Below are 25,144 nucleotides of genomic sequence, written 5' to 3'. Positions count from 1 at the left end.
TTGCTGAGATTCAGCTAAGCATTATCCGAGACTCAGCAATCAAATGTCACTTTTGCTGAGATCTCAGTGAAACTTATTTTGCCGAGATTTGCACAGCCGATCTCGGTAGAAAAATCTAAGTGTGTAGACGGCCAGTTTGTTTACCCTTGAGAGGCGAGATCTGGCAGAACACTTGACTACTGTTTTCTCTACATGCGAACGGAAGAGGAGCTTTTCATCAAACAACATCCCGAGATAGGTTACTTCGGCGGACCACTCAACCCTTGTGCCATCCATGATTACAGTACAAGAGGGAGCCGGTTTCAGTTTGGGCGATTGCCGATGGAGGAACATGATTGCTTGTGTTTTGGTGGCATTGATTTTGATTTTCCACGTGGTGGCATAGTCAGCAAAGGCACGACACAAGGGGAGGCATCTAGGTTTTGAACGCATTGCGCAACCTGATCATCGAGCGGACTTTGGATAGTCGAGCCAAGCAAATGCGATGAAGCGACATGCTCGCCGATCGCATTTGCTTTCTCCTGTGGGGTGATTAAAAGCCGATCGTCATCATTTTCGACTTTGAGAGGTGGAACGGGTTTGGGATGATTTTTCAGGACCTTGGCTACCTTCCAGAATGGTCTGGAGCGGTCGTCCAGATTCTGGACAACACGCCCGAAACTTTCATTTCGGAGTGAGTCCATTCTGGAAGCAATCTGCCTGTTCAGATCGGCCATTTCACGTTTTTTGCCCAGGTCTCCAGTCCTCTGAAACTGGCGTCTACGCACATTTCTCAATCGAATCAATAATTGGGTGTGGGAATCAATAGCAACAAACTTACCCCTCACAGGAACTTGTCGAACGCATGTCTCGTCAGCCTCGGATATGGCCTGTTGGAGTCCTTCCAACGCCCGGTCGATGTCATCTACGGTGTCGAGCAGTGGATTTTCATCGATGTTGCTGTCCACCATTCGACCGTACTGCACCCAGTTGACATGGTGGTAGTCTTTACGCAGGCAGCCTCTAGCAGGAACCACGTTGACACCGACTTCAGTCACCACCGGTTGGTGGTCAGAGCTGAGATCGTTGTGCGCCTCCGGCTTGGATAGTCCGATGTTTGACAGGAAAAAGTCTAGCGTGGAGGGATTTCCCGCCGGAGAGATGAAAGTTGGTTCGTCCGGAAATTGCACTGTGTACAGTCCATGTTGTGCGTGGTCGAATAATAGACATCCGTTTCGGTTCCTCTGGTAGTTCCGCCAAGCTTCATGGCGGGCGTTCAGGTCACCCCCAACGATGAATCGGGAGCTAGTACGGGTGATGGCGGTCAGGTCCTTCTTGAATTGGGTTCCTAATCCGTTGCTTGCGGTACACTGGCGTGGGCAGTAAACAGCGATGAACCGGACGTTTCCAGTTGGTGATTCCACTTCCACACTAATGGCCTCGATGATAGAAGTGCGGATGTGGGGCAGAGTGCAAAACTTGATTCCCTTTCTGACGATGACCGCTACACCACCCCCCCTGGAGCTGGTGCGATCAAGCCGGATAATGTTGTGGTCAGGCAACCAGAAGCTGTCACCGAACTTTAGGTGGGTTTCGGTTAGAAGACCCACGTCGATGCTATGCTTGCGGAGGAAGTCGGCAAGCTCAATCTGTTTAGCTCTTACAGAGCAAGCGTTCCAGGTAGCGATGGTTAGCGGTTTAGACACCATATTGGATGATGAACTTACCGAGCACTTGGCTCTGTTCGGGCTTATTGCGGCACTTACGTAGAGCACCGGTCATGTTGATAAAAATCTCCATCAGTTCGTCTGCTGAGAACAGATCGGGATTGTTTGTTTGAGCTGTTGGTTGCCTCCAGAATCCAGGGGGGGATGGAGAGCTTTGTCCAGCAGAAGATCCAGACGTTTCTTGAGGGGGCGCGGATCGCACCCTGGGATTCGCTTGTCCACGAAGAGGTGGAAAGTCCTCTGTCCTGAAAGCCGGGGCCTTATCCTTCCTTCGTGCTGGTTGATTGTTGGTGGACGCTTGATTTCGGATGCGCTTGAAATCCTCGCGTTTAGGGCACTGCTTGTTGGATCCTTGGTGAGCACCACCACAGTTGGCGCATTTGGACGCCACAGCTTCATCCGCAGCACATGCGGAGGTGGCATGGTCTTGAGCGCAATTTCCGCAGCGTGGCTTAATGTTGCAGTTGCGGGTACCGTGTCTGAAGTTCAGACACCGCTGGCACTGAGTCACATCGCGATGGCCGCCACGGTATGGCTCCCAGCGAACGATGATGGAATTGATGGACCGGATGGCTTTCAGTGCGTTGAGCGTCACCGTTCCCTTCTGGAAGTGTACCAGGAAAAGGCTATCCGGATACGCCTTCACATTCTCGTCTCTTCTTGTCATTCGATACACGGCACTTGGGGCCAGCTTGTACCGGTCCCTGATTTCTGATTCGATAAACTTCGGGTCGAAGTTTGGTAGGCCCCTGATGACGACCTTGAACGGCTTCTCACCGGGAATGTCGTGGGTAAAGAATTCCACCTTGGAAGTCCTCAGGTGGGCGACGACCACGTCAAACTCCGTTTTGGTACGGAGCATCACTTTAGTGCCGACTCTGCCCAACTTGTATTCGGCTTTAACACCCAGCGTCGCTAGATCCGCAATGAGCACATTAAGATGGGCATTTTTCACTACCAATGGAGGTAGCTTCACTTTTGCCGAGCTCATTTCGGCAGTATTCACGGTTTCGGCAGCGTCACCGAAATCTCCAACATCGCTGTTGTTCGTCGCAGTGACATCGGACTGGCCTCGATTCTTCTTCCTCTTCTTACTGCGTTTTTCCAACACAGCTGGCTGGATATTCCCATCCATGGGGAGAACAGCAAACCTGTTCGAGGTAAAGGGTGTCCACGATGAAATTGCCACACTATGAAATTGCTCTAACTTTTTAACCGTTGGGTAGAATTTAATGAAAATTTGGGTGGATTTAGTTCATAGTGCATTATTTACATCCTGCAAGTTTTAAAATCCTGTGATCAAAACTCGCGGAAATGGAGTCGAAAGAACAGCTCGTGCGTGATAAAATCTTGCGCATTCATCACGAGAACAAGGATCTCTCGCATCGTTCCATCGCTAAAATGTTGGGAATCGCGAATTCCACGGTGTCGCGAGTGATTAAGCGGTTCGAGGAACGGTTGACCACCGATCGGAAGCCCAGAAGTGAAGGAAAAAGTATTCCGTACAACACCAAAAATCACAACCGCGTAGTTGGGGCCTTCAACCGAAATCCGAACGCCTCCGTTAGGGATGTGGCTAAGAAGCTGCACCTAAGCCGAAATTTTGTCCAGAAGGCCAAAAATAAGGCTGGGCTTCGAACGTTCAAGGTACAAAAGGCCCCTAATCGCGACGAGAAGCAGAACAAGTCCGCCAAAACCCGTGCCAGGAAGTTGTACCTCAACATGCTGACGAAAGTTGAATGCTGCATCATGGACGACGAAACATATGTGAAGGCCGACTTCAAACAGATCCCCGGCAACCTGTTTTTCACGGCCAAGGATAAGTTCAGCGTTCCGGAGCATGTCCGCACTCAGAAGATGTCCAAATTTGCGAAGAAATTCCTGGTTTGGCAAGCCATCTGCACGTGCGGGAAGCGGAGTGCACCTTTCGTGACCCAGGACACGATGAACGGACAGGTGTACATAAAAGAGTGCCTCCAGAAGCGGCTGCTTCCTCTCCTGAAGGCCCACAACGTCCCAACAATCTTCTGGCCGGATTTGGCCTCATGCCACTACTCCAAGGACGTGCTGAAGTGGTATGCGGACAATAAGGTCAATTTCGTGCCGAAAATGTTCAACCCTCCCAACACTCCGGAGCTCCGCCCCATCGAGAAGTACTGGGCGATTATGAAGCAGCACCTTCTTAAACGACCTAAGGTAGTGAAGACAGTCGAGGAACTGAAGAAAGTATGGGTTTACATGCAAAAAACGGTTGATTCACAGGTTGTGCAGAATCTTATGGCCGGGGTTAAGGCCAAGGTGCGGGCATTTGCGTATGGACTGTAAATAAAATACGAGTAAAATGGTAAAATGAAGTTTAATAGTTATTTCTCAATCCCTGAAAATTTGATGGCAATCGGATGAAAACTCGAATTTTGCGAATCAATTTTGTGTGTGGCAATTTCATCGTGGACACCCTTTAGGCACACCGGAGCTTCCTTCTCCGGGGTTCTGGACCTTCGCCGGGCTTCGTGACCGATGCTTCACCATTACGGGGCACACACACACGCACGACAAACCGCGAAAGAGAGAGCGCGAACACTATCGCAATGAACTTTTCAAACAACTCGAGAGAGCGAGCTAACACCGAACTGAACTGCTTGACGATCAAGCAGAGAATGACGAGCCTAAAGCACAGATAGCAACCTGTTATATAGACAACCAGCTCTGCCGGTACCATATTTTCTCGCTTCCAATTGGCTATATAATATAGCCAATTGGAAGTGAGAATATATGGTAGCGGCAGAGCTGGGTTCAATCCCAGTCAACGCTGCCGGAAAGTTCTGAGGCATAACATCTCTGATCACGCCTTCCTTCGGGGTTCCCGGTTCATGAGTTGATGGGTCGATAGGTAGGGTCCAGGTGTGGGCATGCACAGTTGAACACACCCAACTGCTCATTTGGTAATAACTTTTCACTCAAATGTTGAAATTTATTTTTCTTTAAAGTAATTGATAGATTAGGCTCATTGTTTACTATAGATATGCGAAGATTAAACATTAAAGCCAATCAACACTAATCAATTTAACACTTAAATTCCGAGATGTGTAGTGAGCATTTCTCACCTCATTTTTACAACGCAAAAACAAATACAGTTTACTACTAGCATTAAAATCTACTTTATTTTACATATCTTTAACAAGCTTACACTCTATTATATCTACTGCTTCAAAAAGAACTATGTTCCGTCAACTGTGTGCAAAGTTATTAGCAAATGAGCAGTTCGTGACCAAAACTGTGTATGCCAAGCATGGGTGTGGGTAGCATTGGTTCTCAGCACGGAAAACAAATCCTAGGAAAAAACAGCATTTTGTTTGGTCGTTGCGGGCGTGTGGTTCTGAATTGGCAACAAAATGTTCCGCAATTGTATCCTCCCTATTCGTACACACCCGAAGATCGGAGGCGAATGTCACTTCGACTTGTTTCATCTAGGAACCATTCTCTGATGACTGTGTTGGGGAAGCAGCACATGCATGTACGTAAATGGTGGATTTGTTAGTTATTTCGACACTTTTGGACAATGTTTGACATATACCACTTTTTCAATTGTTTAAATTTGAAAATCAACAGTCAAGAGCATTGTTATCGATGCGTAGAAATGTTTCTGATCGATTGGTAATAAAATAATTGAAATTGCTCCAGGGGCAGCTGAGTTATTAACGTTCAAAATCTTTCATAATTTCATTTTTCGCTTTTCATAAATTGTACCCCCATCTTCCCGAAAGACGTAGTCCTATGTCAAAAAATCCGTAGAAATCCGTAGATTTGAATAAGTCTACGGAATCGCATAGAAAACAATCTGGCATCTCTGATCGGAACAACCTTTGCCGAAATACAGCTACTTTCTGAACGGTCGGAATCTTGAGATAAGCAAATTATCCTCCCCTGATTTGAGGATTCTTCAGTGACGCCAGTTGATGATGATGGTTGAAGATTATCATTATTGGATATGTAACAGGAATGATAGTCTCATTATCGTTTTCAACACTGTCCGTTGTGATTCTTTGGCTAATACTGCTCATGAGTGTAAAATAAAGGAAAATTATTTTACCTTTACCTGAATCGGTGATTGTCATTCCATTTTGGCTGATAAGCACTCAATAAGGAACTAGAACTTTGGGATACTTCAATGACAATTTGCTTCTTCAGTAAATAGCTTGGAATCATCTCAACTACAACATTGCTGAAGAACATGCATCTTTACTTTCGAGAATATAAATGTTAGTTTAATCTATATCAATAATTTGAGAACACAGCTAATTTTAAAAACGGCCCAAAGAAGGAGATTTTTTAGCTGAAATAGTTCACATAAGAAACTAAACCTCTAAAACTTAATAGCATAGCACTAGGTCATTTGTTTTGCTAGATTATCACCCTGGACCACTATGCATTGTTTCCCGTGAAATCATAGATATTTTTAATGTTTTCTACTCGATAGGATGCCACTAGGTGGGCTACCCTACTATGATAATGAGTGCCAATTTCTGTTTTCTATCCCCAATATCCAGCGGTCTCAAGTTCAACGCCACGGTCAAGTGGCTCACCATCATCATCGGAACGATCGGAACAATCGGTGGCGGGTTCATGCACTACAAGCGTTCGTCCAAAACCGTAAATGTCACCCCGGTGGAAGCCATCAACGGTAAGGATGATGACAAACCGAAGGGAAGTGAAGTGGCGGCTCCGGTGGATTTGGTCAGCATCAACAATAGCAGGAATTTACCGGCCGTTATCGATGGTTTGAATAAACCTTCGAAGGAGCGGTACTAATCTTGGACATTGGTACCAGAATTATGTTTTACGTTTCAAGAATTTATGGCCAAAGTTGATGGCATCCATATAATTTTGTTTATTAAATGACCATTAATGGATTCTGTCAACCTTGTCGTTATCAATCGAGAGCACTCGCATCCGCATGGTTGCACTTTGGTTATAGAATTGAAGCAAAAGAACATTGTACAGATGCAATTCTTCGTTGGTGAGAATCATGAATCTTTCTATAATAAATGTGATCAGTAATTGTAAACTGTCGAAACAATGCCTTTCGAACGTATCCATGTCCTTGTGCTCCAGCGTCTCAAGAAATTACCTTCATGGCAATGTCACCCGTGGGAAAACATCTTCATCGCTACACTATGTTACTGTAACAACTTTTGCACAGTGTCATTGGAGCACGTCCGCCTCCCGGTTCGATAGCGATCGGTGTCAAAGGTAATTATAGGCATGACAAATTGTTTACGGAGTGGGAGGATGAGACAGCTTAGATTTCACTGCACTGCCTGCAATGAAAGTGCATTTTTGAGTATCTGAGGTCCGCACGGGCAGGGCGGGGACTGTCTTCCTCGCGCGTATGATGCGGTTGTCGTGGGGTGTGTTTTTTGTTTGTAGCGTCGCTCTTATTGGGATGGGGTACTCCCTAAATGGGCCATCCCTGGGGCTGGAGGTTGAACTTGAAAACACCGGGAAATTTAAACGCTACTCGATAGGTTGGAGGATGATACGGTGCAATATGCAAAGACAGTTTCCTTTGGGAAGTCGGGTCGACTAAACGTGAAAAAAGGCCGATCGGTTGGAAAGTGCAGAAGGGTGGTTGTGATGGATATTTTGTGATTGGTGTTTGGTGTTTAATTTAAAGTGAAGCTAGAACATAGTAATTTTGAAACCCAATATCAATTTTTAGAAGTTTTAGTTGGCTTCTAGTGCTTTTTTACCTTCAATTTGGTCATAACTAATTATTGAATTTATTTTAAATGAAATTGCAATATTTCAATTGCTTATTACAAATTATTCAATGAAAGCGAAAGTTTTAATTGGCAATTGCATCCACATGGGATAAATTTAGGTTTCACGACTAACGCCATATTGACTATTTGTTTTCAGTGTGAATTGTCGCTGTCCTAAAGTGGTCGCCGTTGTCGAAATATTTTGCTAACTGTCTGGGATAAAAATCATATTTTATGAAGATGGACGAGATAAAGAAAAAACTCGAACAGATTAACTTCGACGGTATCAACATCAGAAAGATTGCCATCATTAGTGTCTGTACGTTGGTCGGCGGGTTGATGTTCAGTCTTGTGCTGTTTCCTTCGCTGATCAAGTCCTTGATCAGGCAGGTGAGTCGTTTCGTGAAACCGTTTCACATTGAAAGAGTCAAACGGTTTTCCTAGGGCATTTGAAGAAAACGTAAGGCTGTTGGTTTGTAAAATGTGGAGCAGATTGTTTTTGCATAGGACAGATACTTAAGCTAAACACAATTCAAGCTGAACATCGATCAATGTTACTGAGGACCTAATGCAAAGTTCAGCTTGAGTTTAGCTCCACAATTCTGAGATGTCACAATCCATTACTAAAACGAAACCTTAAAAAACTGCTCGTATGTTATAAAAGAAGAAGCTCACTACACACTTAGATTATTTTACAGGAGTCAGTATTTTTATACTGGGTTTCTGAAATGCTGAAAAAGTCGGTAAAAATTGAAATTACCGTTATCCGTAAGGAATCAATGAAATCGACGTATTTTATTTTCTATCATTAAATGAACAGTTACCGAACAGTTCCGCAATTCAAAAACCAAGTAAAACCATATTGACTGGATTAGTGTGTGAAAACAAATCATTGCCAAGTCGTAGAATCTTGATTATTCCAATTTCTGAAACTTCTATTATATTGGAAAGATTTTATGAGTTCCGGCATATAAAATGTTTCTCTTTAAAGTCAGATTGTAAAAATTATCTGAATGCTGAAAAAAATCTTAAGTCGTAAGCGTATTATTTGGAGTTCTGAATTGTGACAATTTCTCAAAATCTGCCAAAAACAGTGTCGTCTTGAATTATATGTTAATAGTGCCATGATCCTGAATATTAAGTAATCAGAATTTTCAACCTTCTTCAGCATATAGAAAATTATTCTAAATCCAAAATGATCAGTTCCAGGCCAAATAGGATAAAAAAATAAAAAAATAAGGCTCGACCTTCTCCGATTTGCATAAAACGTTGCATAACTACACTGTGCGTTTCGAACAAACTTATACCCTAACACGTCGTAATTTTTTGGTACCGCCCGCTTTATGAATGTTGGTATGTTGTCCTGTTGTAGGTTGTATACTGCCTAACTGAAGCAGGTTACGACATTGTCGTCGAAAAGTTTTTTTTTTGAAAATTACTTGAGGAATTTTTTTTAGAACATTTGAAACCCGATATCTCGCTGTCTTACCCCTCGTTCCGGTGATTTTTCAAATTGGGTACTTACCTTACCAATCAGGCTAAGGCCTTGTTGTCCTCTGTTGTCCGAAGAAGTCGTCTCCACTCTACTCGATCCATGGCCACACTTCGCCAGCCTCGAAGTCTGTGAAGGGTCCGCAGGTCGGTTCTCCCAGCAGCTGGTGCAATTTGTGTATCATTTGCCTCCTCCACGTTCCGTCATCCATCTGCACTCCACTGTAGATGGTACGCAACACCTTCCGTTCGAAAACACGAGCATAGTCTATATCTCGTGGCCGTAGAGGACCACCGGTCTAATCAGCGTCTTGTAGAGAGCCAACTTTGTGCGGAGTCCAAAGCAGGCACGATTCACTGCCATAATGCGTCTTTGAATTTCTCTGCTGGTGTCATTTTCGGCGGTCACCAGCGAGCGCAAATACACGAACTCGTCGACCACCTCGATTTCGTCACTGTTAATCTGAACTCGGGGCGGGAGACTAACATTGTCTTCCCTAGAACCTCTTCCTTTCATGTATTTTGTCTTTGATGCGTTGATGGCCTTCAGTCTGATGTACGTTTCCGCCATCGTCTCAAAGTTCCGTGTCATGATGTCAATGTCATCGGTGAAGCCAAGAAGCTGGATGGACTTCCTGCAGATCGTGCCACTCATATCTATAACAGCTCTTCTGATCACACGTTGTAACGCGATGTTGAACAGCAGACACGAAAGTTCATCACCTTGCCGTAACCCCCTTCGAGATTCAAAGGGACTCGAGAGTGTCCCGATACTCGAACAACGCACATCGCTCGATCCATCGTCGCCTTGACCAATCGCGCCAGTTTATCCGAAAATCCGTACTCGTGCATAATCTGCCATAGCTGATCTCGATCGATTGTGCCGTATTCGGATTTGAAATCGATGAACAAATGATGTGTGGGCACGTTGTATTTGCGGCATATCTGCAGAACCTGCCGAATCGCGAAAATTTTGTCCGTGGTAGCGCGGGCACCCATAAATCCCGCCTGGTATGGCCCCACGAACTCTCTTACAAATGGTGACAGGCGGCGGTATAGAATTTGGGAGAGTACCTTGTAGGCGGCGCTCAGCAGTGTGATCACGCGGTAGCCCTTTTTGTGTTTTCCATCCACTCCTCCGGTAATATATCCTCCTCCCAAATCTTGGCAATTACTCAGTGCAGCGCTCTAGCCAGTGCTTCACCTCCGTAATTGCTCACTTGGTAGTTGATCTACACCAGTTGCTTTGTTGTTCTTCAACCGACCGATCTCCTCCTCAACTTCTTGAAGATCAGGGGCCGGTAGCCTGTCGTTTTCTGCGCGTGCTCCAAGGTCTGTTGCCGTGCCACCTTCGTTTTCTGCTGCTTCACCGTTGAGGTGCTCGTCATAGTACTGCATCCACCTCTCAATCACCTCACACTCGTTCGTGAGAGGGTTACCGTCCAAGTCCTTGCACATATCGGCTTGCGACACGTAGCCTTTGCGCGAACTATTTAGCTTCTCATAGAACTTCCGTGTGTCGTTTACGCTGACGCTTCTTCCTTCGGAAAACCGAGTTTTGTCTGTTCCGCGCTTGTCTGTATCGCTCCACATTCAATCTCATGCGGTATTGCAGCATTCTCGCCCTTACTGCATTCTTCTCCTCTACTAACAGTTAGCATTCGCCGTTAAACCAGTCATTTCTTTGGTCCAGGATCGCAGTACCTAGTCGGCACTACTACTAGTACTGCAGTACTACCTACGGCGGAACGATTGTCCCTCCATCCATCTTCAAGAGAAGCTGCGCCAAGCTGCTCTTCCGTGGGTAGTGCAACTTCCAGCTGCTGCGCGTTATGCACCGTCGAGAGTTTTGAGCGCATGCATACTGCAGCTAGGTAGTGGTCCGAATCTATGTTCGCACTGCGGTATGTGCGGACGTTGATAATGTCGATTTGAACGTGATCGATTTAGTTTTCTGTGTGTTGGTCAGGTGATCTCCAGGTGGCTTTGTGGATATCCTTGCGGGGGAAGAAGGTACTTCGAACTACCATACCCTGCAGACTGTAAAGTTCACGCATCGTTGGCCGTTGTCGTTCGATACGGCATGCAGGCTGTTTGGCCCAATTGCTGGTCTATACATTGCCTCCCATCCTACCTGAGCGTTCATGACGCCGATGACGATTTTGACGTCCCGTTGCGAACAACCGTCGTAAACCTGCTGCAGCTGCGCATAGAATGCTTATTTCTCGTCGTCGGATCTCCCTTCGTGTGGGCAGTGCACGTTGATGATGCTGTAGTTGAAGAAACGGCCCTTAATCCTTAACTTGCACATCATCGCGTTGATCGGCTGAATCACGCGTTGGCGCATCTAACCCAGCACTACAAAGTCGCTTCCCTGCTTGTTGGTGGTGCCACACCTCTGACAGAAAGTAACCGCTCGATGCCCGCTTTTCCATACCTTTTGTCCCGTTCAGCATAGTTCCTGCAGTGCTACGACTTCGAAGTTGCGTGGTTGAAGTTCATCATAGATTAACCTATCGCAGCCCGGGAAGCCGAGCGATTTGCAGTTCCATGTTCCGAGTTTCCAATCGTAGTCGCGTAGGTCTGTGCCGATTGTTCATATCCGTATTTCTTTCTTCAGTATTTGCAACTTTATGTTTTTTTTTTCCAGGGCGGCTTGTTGGGCCTGCCCCAACCCCCTCTCTCACCGGGGGACCATCGTGCACAGCTCTGTTTAGAGTCCCACGCTGGCACTAGGACGGTGATCAGTCGCTCCTAACATGGAGAACAAACGCCGTTTTGAGCCGCACCTCCATGGTGAACAGACGCTCGAATTTGGCACATAATATAGGCTATACAGGTATTTTACATGAATGCTAGATTTTAGGGGGGTACCCAATTTAAAAAAAAAATCACCCAAAAGAGGGGTAAGACAACGAGATATCGTTTTTAAATATTCTAGAAAAATGTTCCTCAAGTAATTTTCTACAACAAACTCTAGGACGGCAGTAGTTAGGCAGTATACGACCGACATCGGGACAACATACCAAACTTCATAAAGAGGGCGGTACCAGAGAATTAGGACGTGTTAGGATATAGGTATGTTCAGAACTTTTACTCAGAAGTCTACAAGAAAGTCAAATATGGTCAACTTTCTAAGTCCTAGAAAAAAAAAAAAATCCGATTTGTTGCACAGTGTTATGTGTTATGGGCAATCGGTTATTTTGGAAATTTTTCAATAAATTCTAGTACGAGAACGTCACTTATGATCGAAATGACGTCTGAGAAAAAGTTTGGTATTTCTGGAAAAAATATACATGGTATTTTTTGACTAATTTTGCGTAGAAACAAATTGCATTTGACCGCAGCTCGGTATATAGCATCATCGGTTCATGCGGTCTCCACTAACATCCTCTGATGATAAATCCCACATAATTGACCACTTTTTCAAGCAGTTTTGGCGTGACTTTCTACCAGCAATTTCACTAAACTGGACCAACTAATTTCTATTTTTTATGAAACGCACAAATGTGGGCTACTTTTCTCGAGGTTCTAGAAGAAAAAATCTCAAAATAATGTTTTATTTCAAAGTTCGAGTGGTCTGATTCTTTAACTGCTCGAATGAAGTGGTTAATTGTAAGGGAATCTTACATCCCACGGTTGGGTGTAGCTATATAATGATGTGTTTGCATAGGTAACGATATAGAATGTATCAAGTATTGTTTCCTTTGTAGAAATTACTTGAAAAGGATTCTAGTTAAAAGTCCATGGGATTTTCTTAACGTTTTAATTGTTTCCGAAATTGTTTTTTACTTTAAAAAATATAGATATACTTATTGAGATAGTTGAGTTTTTAACACTTTTTTTGAATTTTCACTCAAAATTACTAAGCAAAACACCATGTTTATTTTCCAGAAAGACTTTATTTTTCCCTACCACATTGTCTCAGACGTCATTTCGATCAAAAGTGACGCTTTCCTGCTACAATTTATTGAAACATGTCAAAGACACAATTTTGTAAAAAAAATTACAGCATCCAAAATGGCAAAATTATTGTGAAAATGTCAATGATAACCCATAACACACAATTATGCACCGAATTAGGCAAATCAGAGAAGGTCGAGTTTTTCCGATTCGTCTTCTGGCGTGGAACTGCTCAGGGGATAAGTATAGAGGATTTCGTGGAAGTTTCCCGAATAGACTGCGGGCTAATAAGGGAACTTTTGTACAGTTTTGGGAATTTCAAGGAAGCTTCGAGAAATTAAAAGTGGATTCATCAGCTTCTGGGAAATTGTAGCAACTTGAACTTCAGGGAAACGGAAAACATAAGAGTATTCAAGAAGACCACACAGCAAAAAAAATATTTTTATTTTAAATCCAAAGGGATGCACTTCAATCATGTTGAAAATGTCAAGTAAATTTTATGGCCACAAAAACAAACAAATGCAGTAAAAGCAGCGCAATGTCAGCCAATATTTAAAGAGAAGCTCCCTAAAACTTTAGAAAAATTTAAACATATTTTTAGAACTTTCTAAGAACTTCTGGACATTTCCGAAAACTTAAGCAAAGTCCCCAGAGTTCTTCAAGGCAGTTCCAAATTCAAAATAACTTACATTTCGTAATGTCTCGGTAATGATGGGTATTAGGTTTTAAAGTTACTTCGGATGTAAGTATCAAGTTTCAACACCGATGTTATCCCTTGCATGCTCTGATAATAACTGACTGAGTTTATTCTCGGATTGCTGATATAATATCAGCGGTACTCACGCACTCACGCATACAATAAACGATCATTACAGTTCTCCTTTCTCAATTCTCCTTTTTCAATTCATTTTGTTGCAATTCATAGTTAACTTAACGACTAAATTAAATAGGGGAAATGACGGCTTCGGCATGACAGACTATTTTCGGCAACTCAAATTGAAACACTATTTTCACTGGATTTTCTTACGAAAACACTTCGCTGAATGCATGCAAACGATTCTTTATGCTTTCAGCTTCAATTTGACTATATTTTTACCACTGAGAAAAAGCAATCTAGCAAGGTTTTCTTGATATGCAACACACGCACTACAAATTGTAGCTGATTTCGAGTTGCCGATAATACAACAGCAGATTTACATGCAGTTCAAACGGTTGCCGAAGAAAAACTGGTTGCCGACAATACTCGCTCTCACTAGAGAAGATTGGAGCTTTGTAAAAGCGTTTCAAAACAGTTTTTGACAATTCTTTCGACTGAAATTGTTAGAGCAGCTGGCAGCAAAAGATTGTAAACAAACCAATACTGCATATGTGTGCGTTCCTTAGAGAAAAAGGCTATAGAAAGAAGGTCGCTGCTTAGGTTGCCGAGAATACGTAAATTCCCCTATTTAAACTTTGTAAACATATCAAAGAATTCGACTGAATAAAATTCAAATTAATAATAGAAATAATCATTATTAGCTTTTTTTCGTTTTGAACGAAGAGATCTTCTTAAATTTAAATCACTTTTATTACCAAAAGCTAAATATATCTTGGCTTCTTTTCTTCTTGACCGTCCATGTGACGAAAGCGATGATTCAGTTCCGTGAAATGGCAAACCGAAATCGCCTGATGAAGTTAAAGCTGGTAGTTCGTTAGAACGTTCCGTATTGCCTGACTTCCAACTGATAGATGGCTGCAATAAGTCGTTGTTAATCGAGGCAGGAATTGGTTTAGGGACACTATTGTCTGATCGTTTAATTGGCAAACTATTGCCAGCCTCTGATGAGCATGACAAACTATTGCCATTTTGTGTGTCGAATAAACTTGAATACAAAACAAAACCTTGCACGCTTCCTGCTGTCCGTATGATCATTCTGCCGATCTTACAAGGTCTCTGGTACCTGAGCTTGATTTGATCGCGATGTGCAGTATCTTCAGTACAAGTGTTACGATAATTAAACAAGAAACGAGAGACTTGATCTTCAAGATCGAAACTTTTCATTCGTGGATCGAGCAAAAACTTCTTCAACACTTCTTTAACAATACGCTTGGCTTGGCATTACTGGAAGGGTGATATGGCGGACTTTTCATGGCCTTGTTTTTTTTCCCCAGAAATCTATGAGATGTCTAGAGTTAAACAGCGGTCTACCATCAGTCACAATGACATCTGGTAGCCCAAACAAAGACATGAACTTACTTTTCACTCTTTTAGCATCTGTTCCTCCTTTCATAAGTTCAATTTCAAGCCATCTCGAGTAACTGTCAACCATAACAAGAAAAACTTTGTGGTTGAAATAGAAGAAATCTGCGTGTATCCTACTAAAAGCACGGTTAGAAGGAATCCAACTAGTTTGTGATGGCTTCTTGGAAACAATAGACATTTGATTACAAATGTGACAACTTTTCACAATCACTATTGATTCCATACCAGTAAACAGTTCTCCTAGCTAGCTGCTTGATCTTGTGAATGCCTGAATGATTTCTGTGGAGTAGCTTCAACACAGAATTTTGCAATCTTTCTGGAATAACAACACGATCTTGATAAAGCAGGCAACCATTCAACACCTCAAGATCTTGATGATGCGAGTAAACGTCTTTAAACATTTTGTCTCACTCTTTAGGCTAACCGTTAAGCAAAGATTTTAAATTTTCTTGAAGAAATTCATCATTTTCTGTCTCTTTTGCAATCATCGTCCAATCTAAAGGGAACTCTGCATTGATATTGATGTTCTTAACGTAATCATGTTGCAACTCTTTAGGGATTTCTTGCGGTAAAGGAAAACGTGAACAGAAATCCGCATTACCCATTTGTGACGATGGTCGGAAAAAAAATGTCAAAATCATAAATAGACAACTCAGTGTCAACATTTCAAAGAGGCGTAATTGCATTTGTAAACAAGATTAATGAAACCAGCAGGTAGAAGAATGTTTCCTTTACCAGCTAGCATTGTTAATTTGAAGGGATGGACTTTTATTTGCGAGAAATCAAGCCAGCTCAAGCCATTGTTTACAAAAGCAATTACGCCCCTTTGAAATGTTGGCACTGAAATCCATTATATACCACTGTAAACGTGTCACAAAGATTGCATTCTTACCTTCTTTGCCGAAAATACCAATCTGTACAAACTGTAAATTTCTTGCCATACAGATACTTATGAATTTTTGTATAGTACTAACAATCGCCAATGCCCAAGGGGGACGAATCTATCTCCGATGCAGGAAATATTGTGTTTTGCTGTGGCTAGCTGCGCGTACGCTGAGTAGATAGAAAGAAGATTTATCACGATTTTGAAGATTTCCTGCAAAAAGATGATGCGCGATGCAAGTAGATGCGAGAAATGAAAGAAGATTTTTCGAAGATTTATTAGCTAGTGTGAGATTGTTTGAGCATCTAGAATTGAGATTTAGATGTGTCGCCCCCCTCGCCAATGCCTCTAGATGCAGAATTGGATATGATTTCTGTGCATCGTTCAATGAGAAAGCAGTCCTTTGCGTAAGAGGAATCACCAAAATTCATGCATTTAGCAGGCATGTAGCAATTTTTTGTTCCGTTGCCCATCCCTGGCACTTACGGCACTGGGTGAAGTTTAGGACATTTCCTCCAGTCTTCCTGAAGTGTTTCCACTTCACTTGGCCTTATAGCTTTTTCTAAGGCCTTAAGATTGTTCGGTTTACTAGACTTGAAGTATGAAAATAAAATAAAAATCATTAGATATCCCGTTGCGCGAATCGCCAGGACGGGATTTTATTTTCATTTTGATAACTTGGACTGGCACAACTCCAACTTATGTTGCCAGCTCATCTTTGATCGGATCCAGGGATTCAACACTGGGCAGTCCTTTCAAGACAATCTTAAACAGACGTTCAGTTTTGGTGTCGTTAGTAAAAAAATGGTGCTGTTTCTCAGTAAGATACTTGAGAATACATTTAATTCCGTCTAAGGTTTCAGCCAATACACGGCATTCACCCCGACGGCCAATTTGAAATGAAAACTTAAATTGAACGAAGTTCAAAGGTTCCTTGAAAAATGCATGGAAGTCGGAAGTGGTTACCACAAAAGGGGAACCTTTTCCTTCTTGGAATTAAGCCGGGAAAGTTTACTAGAATTTTTCTTGGATGATGGATCATTTTCATCATCCGTGAGCAAATCAAATTGATTGCTCAAATTAATTTCACCACAAGGGGGATCAAGAGATTGCCCTTTTCTTTTGCGCTTAGGCGTCATAGGGGCAGTAATATTTTGCAATTTATGCAAATCGACTTCCAAGCAGATTACTGTAAGAGTAATATTCCAAATCGATATCCAAGCAGGATTACCACGGGTAGGGTCCAAACAAGGATCGAAGAGGAATAAGAGTCAAGGTAGAAAATTTACAGTTACATTGAGCACTGGAAAGAGCTGTTTAAATTTGTTGTAGTTTAGGTAGCAGTAACACTTCCTTCAGCAAAAAGCAAATAGATCCGCACGGCAAGAGAGCACGATGCGGAATGATACACACTACTAAAAATTCATGTAAATTTCGGTTCCCTGACACCGACACATGTAAGCGGGCCTTTTCACATGTTTGAAAGAAGCGTGAAAATCAATTCAATCAAACGTTCTCTTCGTCGACTAGCTGATGTTTCGGTTTGAGAACACTTAATTTTACATGAAATGTTTGTTTACGTTCTATGATTTACGTCTAAGTGTGTAGGGTTTTCCTTCAATATCCTCTTCACCTTTCGGTCCATGACAGGATCAGCACGTCCAATGTTTTTATCCCTTATCGGTTTCCTCTCGACGATCAAATGTTCCGAAAATGATTTGAGCACACCGTGAACAGTAAATCCAATATTTTTGCGAATTCCCGTATTGACAAGTCAGGATTTGCATTACGTCCGTACAAAATCCGCTCGCGCACGTTTTTTTTCATTCGTCGCCATTTGAGCACTAAACATGGAATGTAAACACCAATCATAGAATTTTTTCATCAATGACTCCCAGCGAAATTTTTCACTCCTATACGTGCAATATTTCCAAGATTACAGTAAAGGGTGTCCACGATGAAATTGCCACACTATGAAATTGCTCTAACTTTTTAACCGTTGGGTAGAATTTAATGAAAATTTGGGTGGATTTAGTTCATAGTACATCCTGCAAGTTTTAAAGTCCTGTGATCAAAACTCGCGGAAATGGAGTCGAAAGAACAGCTCGTGCGTGATAAAATCTTGCGCATTCATCACGAGAACAAGGATCTCTCGCATCGTTCCATCGCTAAAACGTTGGGAATCGCGAATTCCACGGTGTCGCGAGTGATTAAGCGGTTCGAGGAACGGTTGACCACCGATCGGAAGCCCAGAAGTGAAGGAAAAAGTATTCCGTACAACACCAAAAATCACAACCGCGTAGTTAGGGCCTTCAACCGAAATCCGAACGCCTCCGTTAGGGATGTGGCTAAGAAGCTGCACCTAGGGCCGACTTCAAACAGATCCCCGGCAACCTGTTTTTCACGGCCAAGGATAAGTTCAGCGTTCCGGAGCATGTCCGCACTCAGAAGATGTCCAAATTTGCGAAGAAATTCCTGGTTTGGCAAGCCATCTGCACGTGCGGGAAGCGGAGTGCACCTTTCGTGACCCAGGACACGATGAACGGACAGGTGTACATAAAAGAGTGCCTCCAGAAGCGGCTGCTTCCTCTCCTGAAGGCCCACAACGTCCCAACAATCTTCTGGCCGGATTTGGCCTCATGTCACTACTCCAAGGACGTGCTGAAGTGGTATGCGGACAATAAGGTCAATTTCGTGCCGAAAATGTTCAACCCTCCCAACACTCCGGAGCTCCGCCCCATCGAGAAGTACTGGGCGATTATGAAGCAGCACCTTCTTAAACGACCTAAGGTAGTGAAGACAGTCGAGGAACTGAAGAAAGTATGGGTTTACATGCAAAAAAACGGTTGATTCACAGGTTGTGCAGAATCTTATGACCGGGGTTAAGGCCAAGGTGCGGGCATTTGCGTATGGACTGTAAATAAAATACGAGTAAATGGTAAAATGAAGTTTAATAGTTATTTCTCAATCCCTGAAAATTTGATGGCAATCGGATGAAAACTCGAATTTTGCGAATCAATTTTGTGTATGGCAATTTCATCGTGGACACCCTTTAATTTGAAGGTGTCCAGTTTAATGTGGATACAGACCTTACATAGGGTGGCCAAAACTGGTAAATCTACCCTATGGGCTCTATTATACAAACAAAATTATGAAATGTATCGTGTAACTACGAGCGGGACGACACATCTAAATCTCAATTCTAGGTGCTCAAAAAATCTCAAACTAGCTAATCAGTCTTCGAAAAATATTTGTTAATTTCTCGCATCTTTTGCATCGTGCATCATCTTTTTGCAAGAAATCTTCAGAATCGTCATAAATCTTCTTAATATCTACTAAGCGTGCGCGCAGCTAACCAGGCTCCAGCAAAAAAAAAAATTTCCTTCATCGTAGATAAAGTCGCCCCCCTCGACACGGTTGCTATCGCAAAAAATAATTTACAATTTCCAGCGCCCGTTCCAGATGATCAAAGACCAGAAACCGTTCTGTTGTCTCCAGATGACTAGTGCAAAACTCGAAGATTATGTCTATTCACTTCTGAATCATGCATTTTGAGCCGTCGGATGATACTAGTACATAGGTTTTGGAAGTGTCCTTTTGTGCCCTATTGGAACCGTTTCCATGTAGCCTAAACAGGGCCCAACAAAGTCACTTTCAATCGAAAATCGTCAAGCGACGACGAAGCTGTCAACCATCACTTTCAATTGAAAGTCATTCTGTCTTCTCTTCGAGCAGATCCCGGTCAACATCAACAAAACCACTTTCCATCAGTTTCCATACTGTTTGTTTTACCTTGACTCGTGTTCATTTCTTCTTTCATTGTCAAATGAACTTACTTTTGCATTGAAACGAAGCTGGTCGTTCCAAATTCGCGCAGTTGTTATGACTTTTGTTGATTGTTCACTCGGTCCATTTAAGCGTGTGCGCAAAGATCTGTGCACGTGGATGTCAAATTTATCATTGTCGGGTGGTTTGTTTGCCCGTCAATATGGGTATTTTTGGAATCAGTATGACGCCTAGAGAATTCGAAGCCATTAAATCCATGATGGCGGTTCCAGATTAAAAAAAAAGTTGGAAATTCTATCAAATATCCATGCATATGTCTAGAAGCCGTAAATCGATATCCGATGCCATTTTGAAATTCAAGACGGCAGCTTCCGATTTGAGGAAAAGTTTCAAATACCCTAAAATTTGGGTATTTTCTGAACGGAATGACACGTAGATTGCGAACATCGTTGTCATACGCCATCTTTAAATTCAATATGGCGACTTCTGGTTTCAGAAAAAGTGGAAAATACTGTCAAATACCCATCAATGTGGGTATTGTTGGAATCGAGGTGGCATCTAGAGGCTAGAAATCGATGACCGATGCCATCTTGAATTGAAATTGAAGATGGTTGCTTCCGATTTCAGGAGAAGTGTCAAGTAGCGTACAAATGGCGTTGGATATCGATTTTCTAAATTTACGTGTCGTCCCCGTTCCGAAAATACCCATATTTTAGGGTATTTGACACATTTTCTAAAACCAGTTGGGCACCATATTGGATCCCAAAATGGTATCTGATATCGATTCTCGACATCTACGCGTTGTCCCCGTTCCGAAAATAACCATATCTTACGGTATTTGACACTTTGATTCCAAAATGGCGTCGAGTATCGGTTTTACCCATATGTTAGGGTATTTACACTTAATCCGATGGCCGACATTTTGGACTCCAGAATGGCCTCGTTAATTTAATTTTCGTTTAATTTAAAATAATATTTTATTACTGCATACAATCCGGATGCCATCCCTATTGGCAACCGATATTGTGCGGATACTATCCGGATACTATATTTTGATGCCTAACGACGCGACGCGTGATAAGTCGAATGAACCCCGAATTGAAGTGAAAGTGAAAAAAACGAAGGAAGCAATTTTCGAGTCATTCATTGCATCTATCGCAACAAGTATTTGCTTCAAATGAAGTGAACTGATGCACTTGACGAACGAAACAAGCGATAGTCAAGTCATGTTTAACAGGAGGAATGTTCATCGTGACTCGATAACAAGAAACACAATAACATGAAAATGATATTGCGATTCTGCGGAGAGTTCATTTTCTTTTCTTTGTTTCGAAAATGCAGAACCCTGAGCCAGTCTAGGAACCATCATCTTTCATTTTCAAAATGGAATTTTGGGTTGGTTGATTGGGTTGGGTTGAAGTTTGTGTCTTTTTCGACCCGCTAATGAACAATGTGTAGCTTTTTCCCAATGCATTAGGATAATCCTGGACTCTATTTCAGAACATGCAGCTGAAACCGGGCGGTGCGGTGCGTGCCATGTTCGAGAAGGTTCCTTTTGCACTCGACTTTAAGATGTACCTGTTCCATGTTATCAACCCGGATGATGTTATGAAGGGTGGCAAGCCTAGGGTTAGGGAAGTAGGACCGTACTTTTTCGAGTGAGTGCCTTTATTGGAAGTTCATTTGACGCTTAATCGAACCGAAAAATCGTTTACAGGGAGTGGAAGGAGAAATACGATACCGAAGACGACGATACAGATGACACGATGACTTTCAACCTGAGGAACACCTGGATTTTTCGCCCGGACCTGTCGGTACCGCTGACGGGAAATGAAATTATTACCATACCCCATCCGTTGATCCTGGGAGCGTTGTTGATGATCCAGCGGGATCGACAAGCCATGCTACCGATGATTTCCAAGGCCCTGGACATCATTATGCATCCCATGACTACGGGATTCTTGACGACACGGGTCATGGATTTGCTATTCGATGGGATACTGATCGACTGCAGTAGTGATGAGTTTGAAGCGGTTGCACTCTGTGCCGGATTGGACTCGGAGGGAGCCGTTGCTCGCCACAACGAGACTCATTTCAAGTTTTCGATGTTTGGATTGGTAAGTGGGGATGGCTGGCGTCTCGAATTGGGGGTCAACCATATGATGGTATTTTCAGAGAAACGGAACGGACGCTGGTCGATTTAAGGTCTATCGTGGAATTAAGAACGTTATGGACATTGGACGCGTCGTGAGCTACAATGATGAAACCGAAATGGATATTTACGATGGCGATGTGTGCAACAAGTACATCGGGACGGATTCAACCATCTTTCCACCGTTGCTGACGAAGAAGGACAAGTTGTGGGCTTGGTCACCCGACATCTGCCAATCGATTGGGGCTCATTACGCCGGGAAGTCAAGCTATGCAGGGTTGCCGATGAGTTTGTACAAGCTGGAATTTGGCGATTTGAGGGTAAGTTGTGAGATGTGCATTAGGGTGTTTCATTTTGAAAAAAAGTGATGAATTTCTGATAGGCCACCCTCCAATTCGGCTCATAATACCAAAATATAATCCAGTGCAAAAATTGGTAAAGATTGATGAAGGTTTAGAGGTCCCACCAATGATTTGAAATTTGTATGGGAGAAAATCATTTGAGATTTGGGCGTAATTGCCTTTGAAAACAAACACGTCAATTACTGATCTCTCTTGAATAAAAGCTACTACAGTTACAGTTACTACAGTCAAAATCAATAATTTCCCATACTAATTCACAAAAATCTCCATACAAAATTCAAATCATTGGCGGCCCTCTAAACCTCCATAAATCTTTACCATTTTTTGCACAGGCTAATATTTTGGGGTTATGAATCGAACTGGAGGGTGGCCTATCAGAAATTCAACACTTTTTTTTATTTAGATACGTTAAGTGGAGGAAACGTTTCCAAATTTCAGAAAGATCCGGATCATCAATGCTTCTGCCGCAATCCACCGGACGGTTGCCCACCGAGGGGAACAATTGACTTGGCACCCTGTTTGAAAGCACCGATCATCGCTTCGAAGCCCCACTTTTACGACGCTGATCCAAAACTGCTGGCTGCCATCGATGGACTTACGCCCAACGAGAAGGAGCACGATGTGTTCATTCATTTCCATCTGGTAACGTATCCGGTTTGATTTTTTTTCTATATTGAACATAATCCGGATTCCTTCTAGCTGTCGGGAACCCCGGTTTCGGCCGCCAAGCGATTGATGTTTAGCATGGAAATGGAACCGATTCGTGATCACGAACTGCTGGGAAAGTTGCCGAAAGTAATTTTTCCCATGTTTTGGGCGGAAGAAGGCGCCTCGCTCAACAAGACCTGGACCAATCAGCTGAAGTATACACTGTTTCTGTAAGTGAAAAGCTTAAGAAGTGAATCACAACGGTTAATGCTTCAATTATCGTACTTCATTCCCCAAATGCAGCGGCCTCAGGATCAACTCCACCATCAAGTGGGTATCCATAATTGTCGGAACGGTCGGAATCATCGGAGCCGGATTCATGCACTACAAGGTTTCGACCGGAACCGTAAATGTCACCGTGGTAAAACCCATCAATGGAAAGGGCAAACCGAGTGGAAACGGAGTGGCCCCGGCCCCAACTAACAACAACGACGTCATCAACAACAACAACAATAAAAACAGCACCGTCGTTGGTCACGTCACGGCTACCGTCATTCCGGCCGGCAAGGATGTGGTTAGCGTCAACAATATGAGGAATTTGCCTACCGTCATCGACGGTTTGGACAAACCACCGAAGGTGATTGGCACCGAGGTGCAGAAGGAACGATACTGAGCGCAAGCGATCCTGAAGCGGAATAATCAACTTTTATATCACTGATGCAATCCTCATGGGCACCTACCCCCATCTCATCACGCACTCAATGGTATATAATGGGCAGCATTGTATTGTATGGCAGTTTAGCAGAATTTAATTTTACGATTCAAGAATTAAGCCATCAGCAGCATCCTCTCTCAGTGGGGCTTTCGCTGTGGAATTATATTTTGTTGTCTGTAGAAACGTAGAGCAAAATGAATAATCATGAAAAGAGAAATTTAATCCCGGATGGTAGTCCTTCCGGTGGGTGATGGTAGTTAGATTATGGGATTCGAGCATAAGAACGTTGAACAAGTTTAAATGTTTGTTGTTGTTATGAGACGAGAATCGTTTTCGCTGTTTTGTAGAATAAAATTGGATGGCAGTTGACTTTGATTTTGAAGTATTTTTTTCTTTGTAAGCATTGTACGTTGGTGTGGTAAAGTCTTCTGTGATTGGAGGGATTTTCTTGGATAGACAAAAAACGTAGATGAAAATTCTAGATAGAGCAGTAATTAGAGCGTAACAGCTTTTGAAAATAATGACTTTATAGAAAGTCAAGACTCGCCTACGCAAATCAACATCACCTCGAGTAGGGAAAGACTTCCCGTACCCGACGGTTATGTTGGTTTGCGTGGGCGCGTCTTGAATTCCTAGAAATCATATCGAGAGAAGTAATTGTTTACAAAAGCTGTTACGCGCTAATTCCAGCTCTATCTAGAATTATATGGCAAGCGCCTGCGTCACGTCGTGGAACGTTGATCGGAAATGGGCACTTTTCCGACAGGTAAGAATTTTCCCCCTGTGTAATGATAAAATATAACATTTGTCGTTTTTATTGATTTCTTACGTGTAACGGTCATTAGAAATTTTTGAGTTGAGCCACTTTTCTCCACAATGGGTGAAATTGTTTGCCCATTAATGGGTACTTCAAAGTTAGCGTGCGGTGCATAGCTGACGAATCGGTAATGGAAGGATGGATAGATGCATACATTTTGGCGAAATGCACAAAGTTGTACATTAGGGTGTTCCACTATTATTATTTTTTTAACAATCATTGACAAATGCACGGAATGAACTTACGAAAATATTTTACGTTTGAGCAGTGCCGTGTTTACTAAAAATCAACACATGACGTAATGCTCGGTTAGCATTAGAAAAGGGTTTGTCAATTTCTATAGAAACCCGTTAAGTCCACCTCCAGTGCATTTATTTTTATAAATCAATTGTTTCTGTTTCTCCACAACTGGCTCACTCACTCTAAATGAATGAAACACAATTAAAAAAAAAAACTGGGATGGTCAATCTGCCCGGAAAATTTTAGCAGAACTTGTGCTTTGAACTCGAAATGTCAAGCATACTGATATTAAAAATCTATCACTTTAAATTTAATTAATTTATCCTTGAATTTCATGTTTACTGATTATAGATTTAAATAATATATTGTCTTGTTCATACTGCAAGCCTTGTTATATGTTATTATACCATAGAATATAATATCATATTACTACCCAG

The 25,144-nt window shown here is 42.6% G+C and overlaps 1 protein-coding gene across 1 annotated transcript in view; it reads left to right on the top strand.

Annotated features, from left to right (window-relative positions):
• The window catches only part of Snmp1 (Sensory neuron membrane protein 1), a 58,970-nt gene extending 35,078 nt beyond the window's left edge, over positions 1 to 23,892 (top strand). Inside the window, 8 exon segments of the mRNA XM_065232492.1 lie at positions 6,254 to 6,508; positions 7,626 to 7,659; positions 7,709 to 7,858; positions 21,274 to 21,431; positions 21,491 to 21,890; positions 21,949 to 22,245; positions 22,726 to 23,165; positions 23,239 to 23,892. Coding sequence (XP_065088564.1) covers positions 6,254 to 6,508; positions 7,626 to 7,659; positions 7,709 to 7,858; positions 21,274 to 21,431; positions 21,491 to 21,890; positions 21,949 to 22,245; positions 22,726 to 23,165; positions 23,239 to 23,608 — 2,104 coding nt within the window. The 3' untranslated portion in view covers positions 23,609 to 23,892.
• Positions 23,893 to 25,144: the final 1,252 nt, after the last annotated feature.

Source organism: Ochlerotatus camptorhynchus, unplaced genomic scaffold, assembly GCF_037179485.1.
Source record: "Ochlerotatus camptorhynchus isolate MF236.1 unplaced genomic scaffold, CSIRO-AGI_Acam_v1.1 ptg000370l, whole genome shotgun sequence".
Taxonomy (NCBI): Eukaryota; Metazoa; Arthropoda; class Insecta; order Diptera; family Culicidae; genus Ochlerotatus; species Ochlerotatus camptorhynchus.
This window is presented reverse-complemented; position numbering and strand designations above follow the sequence as displayed.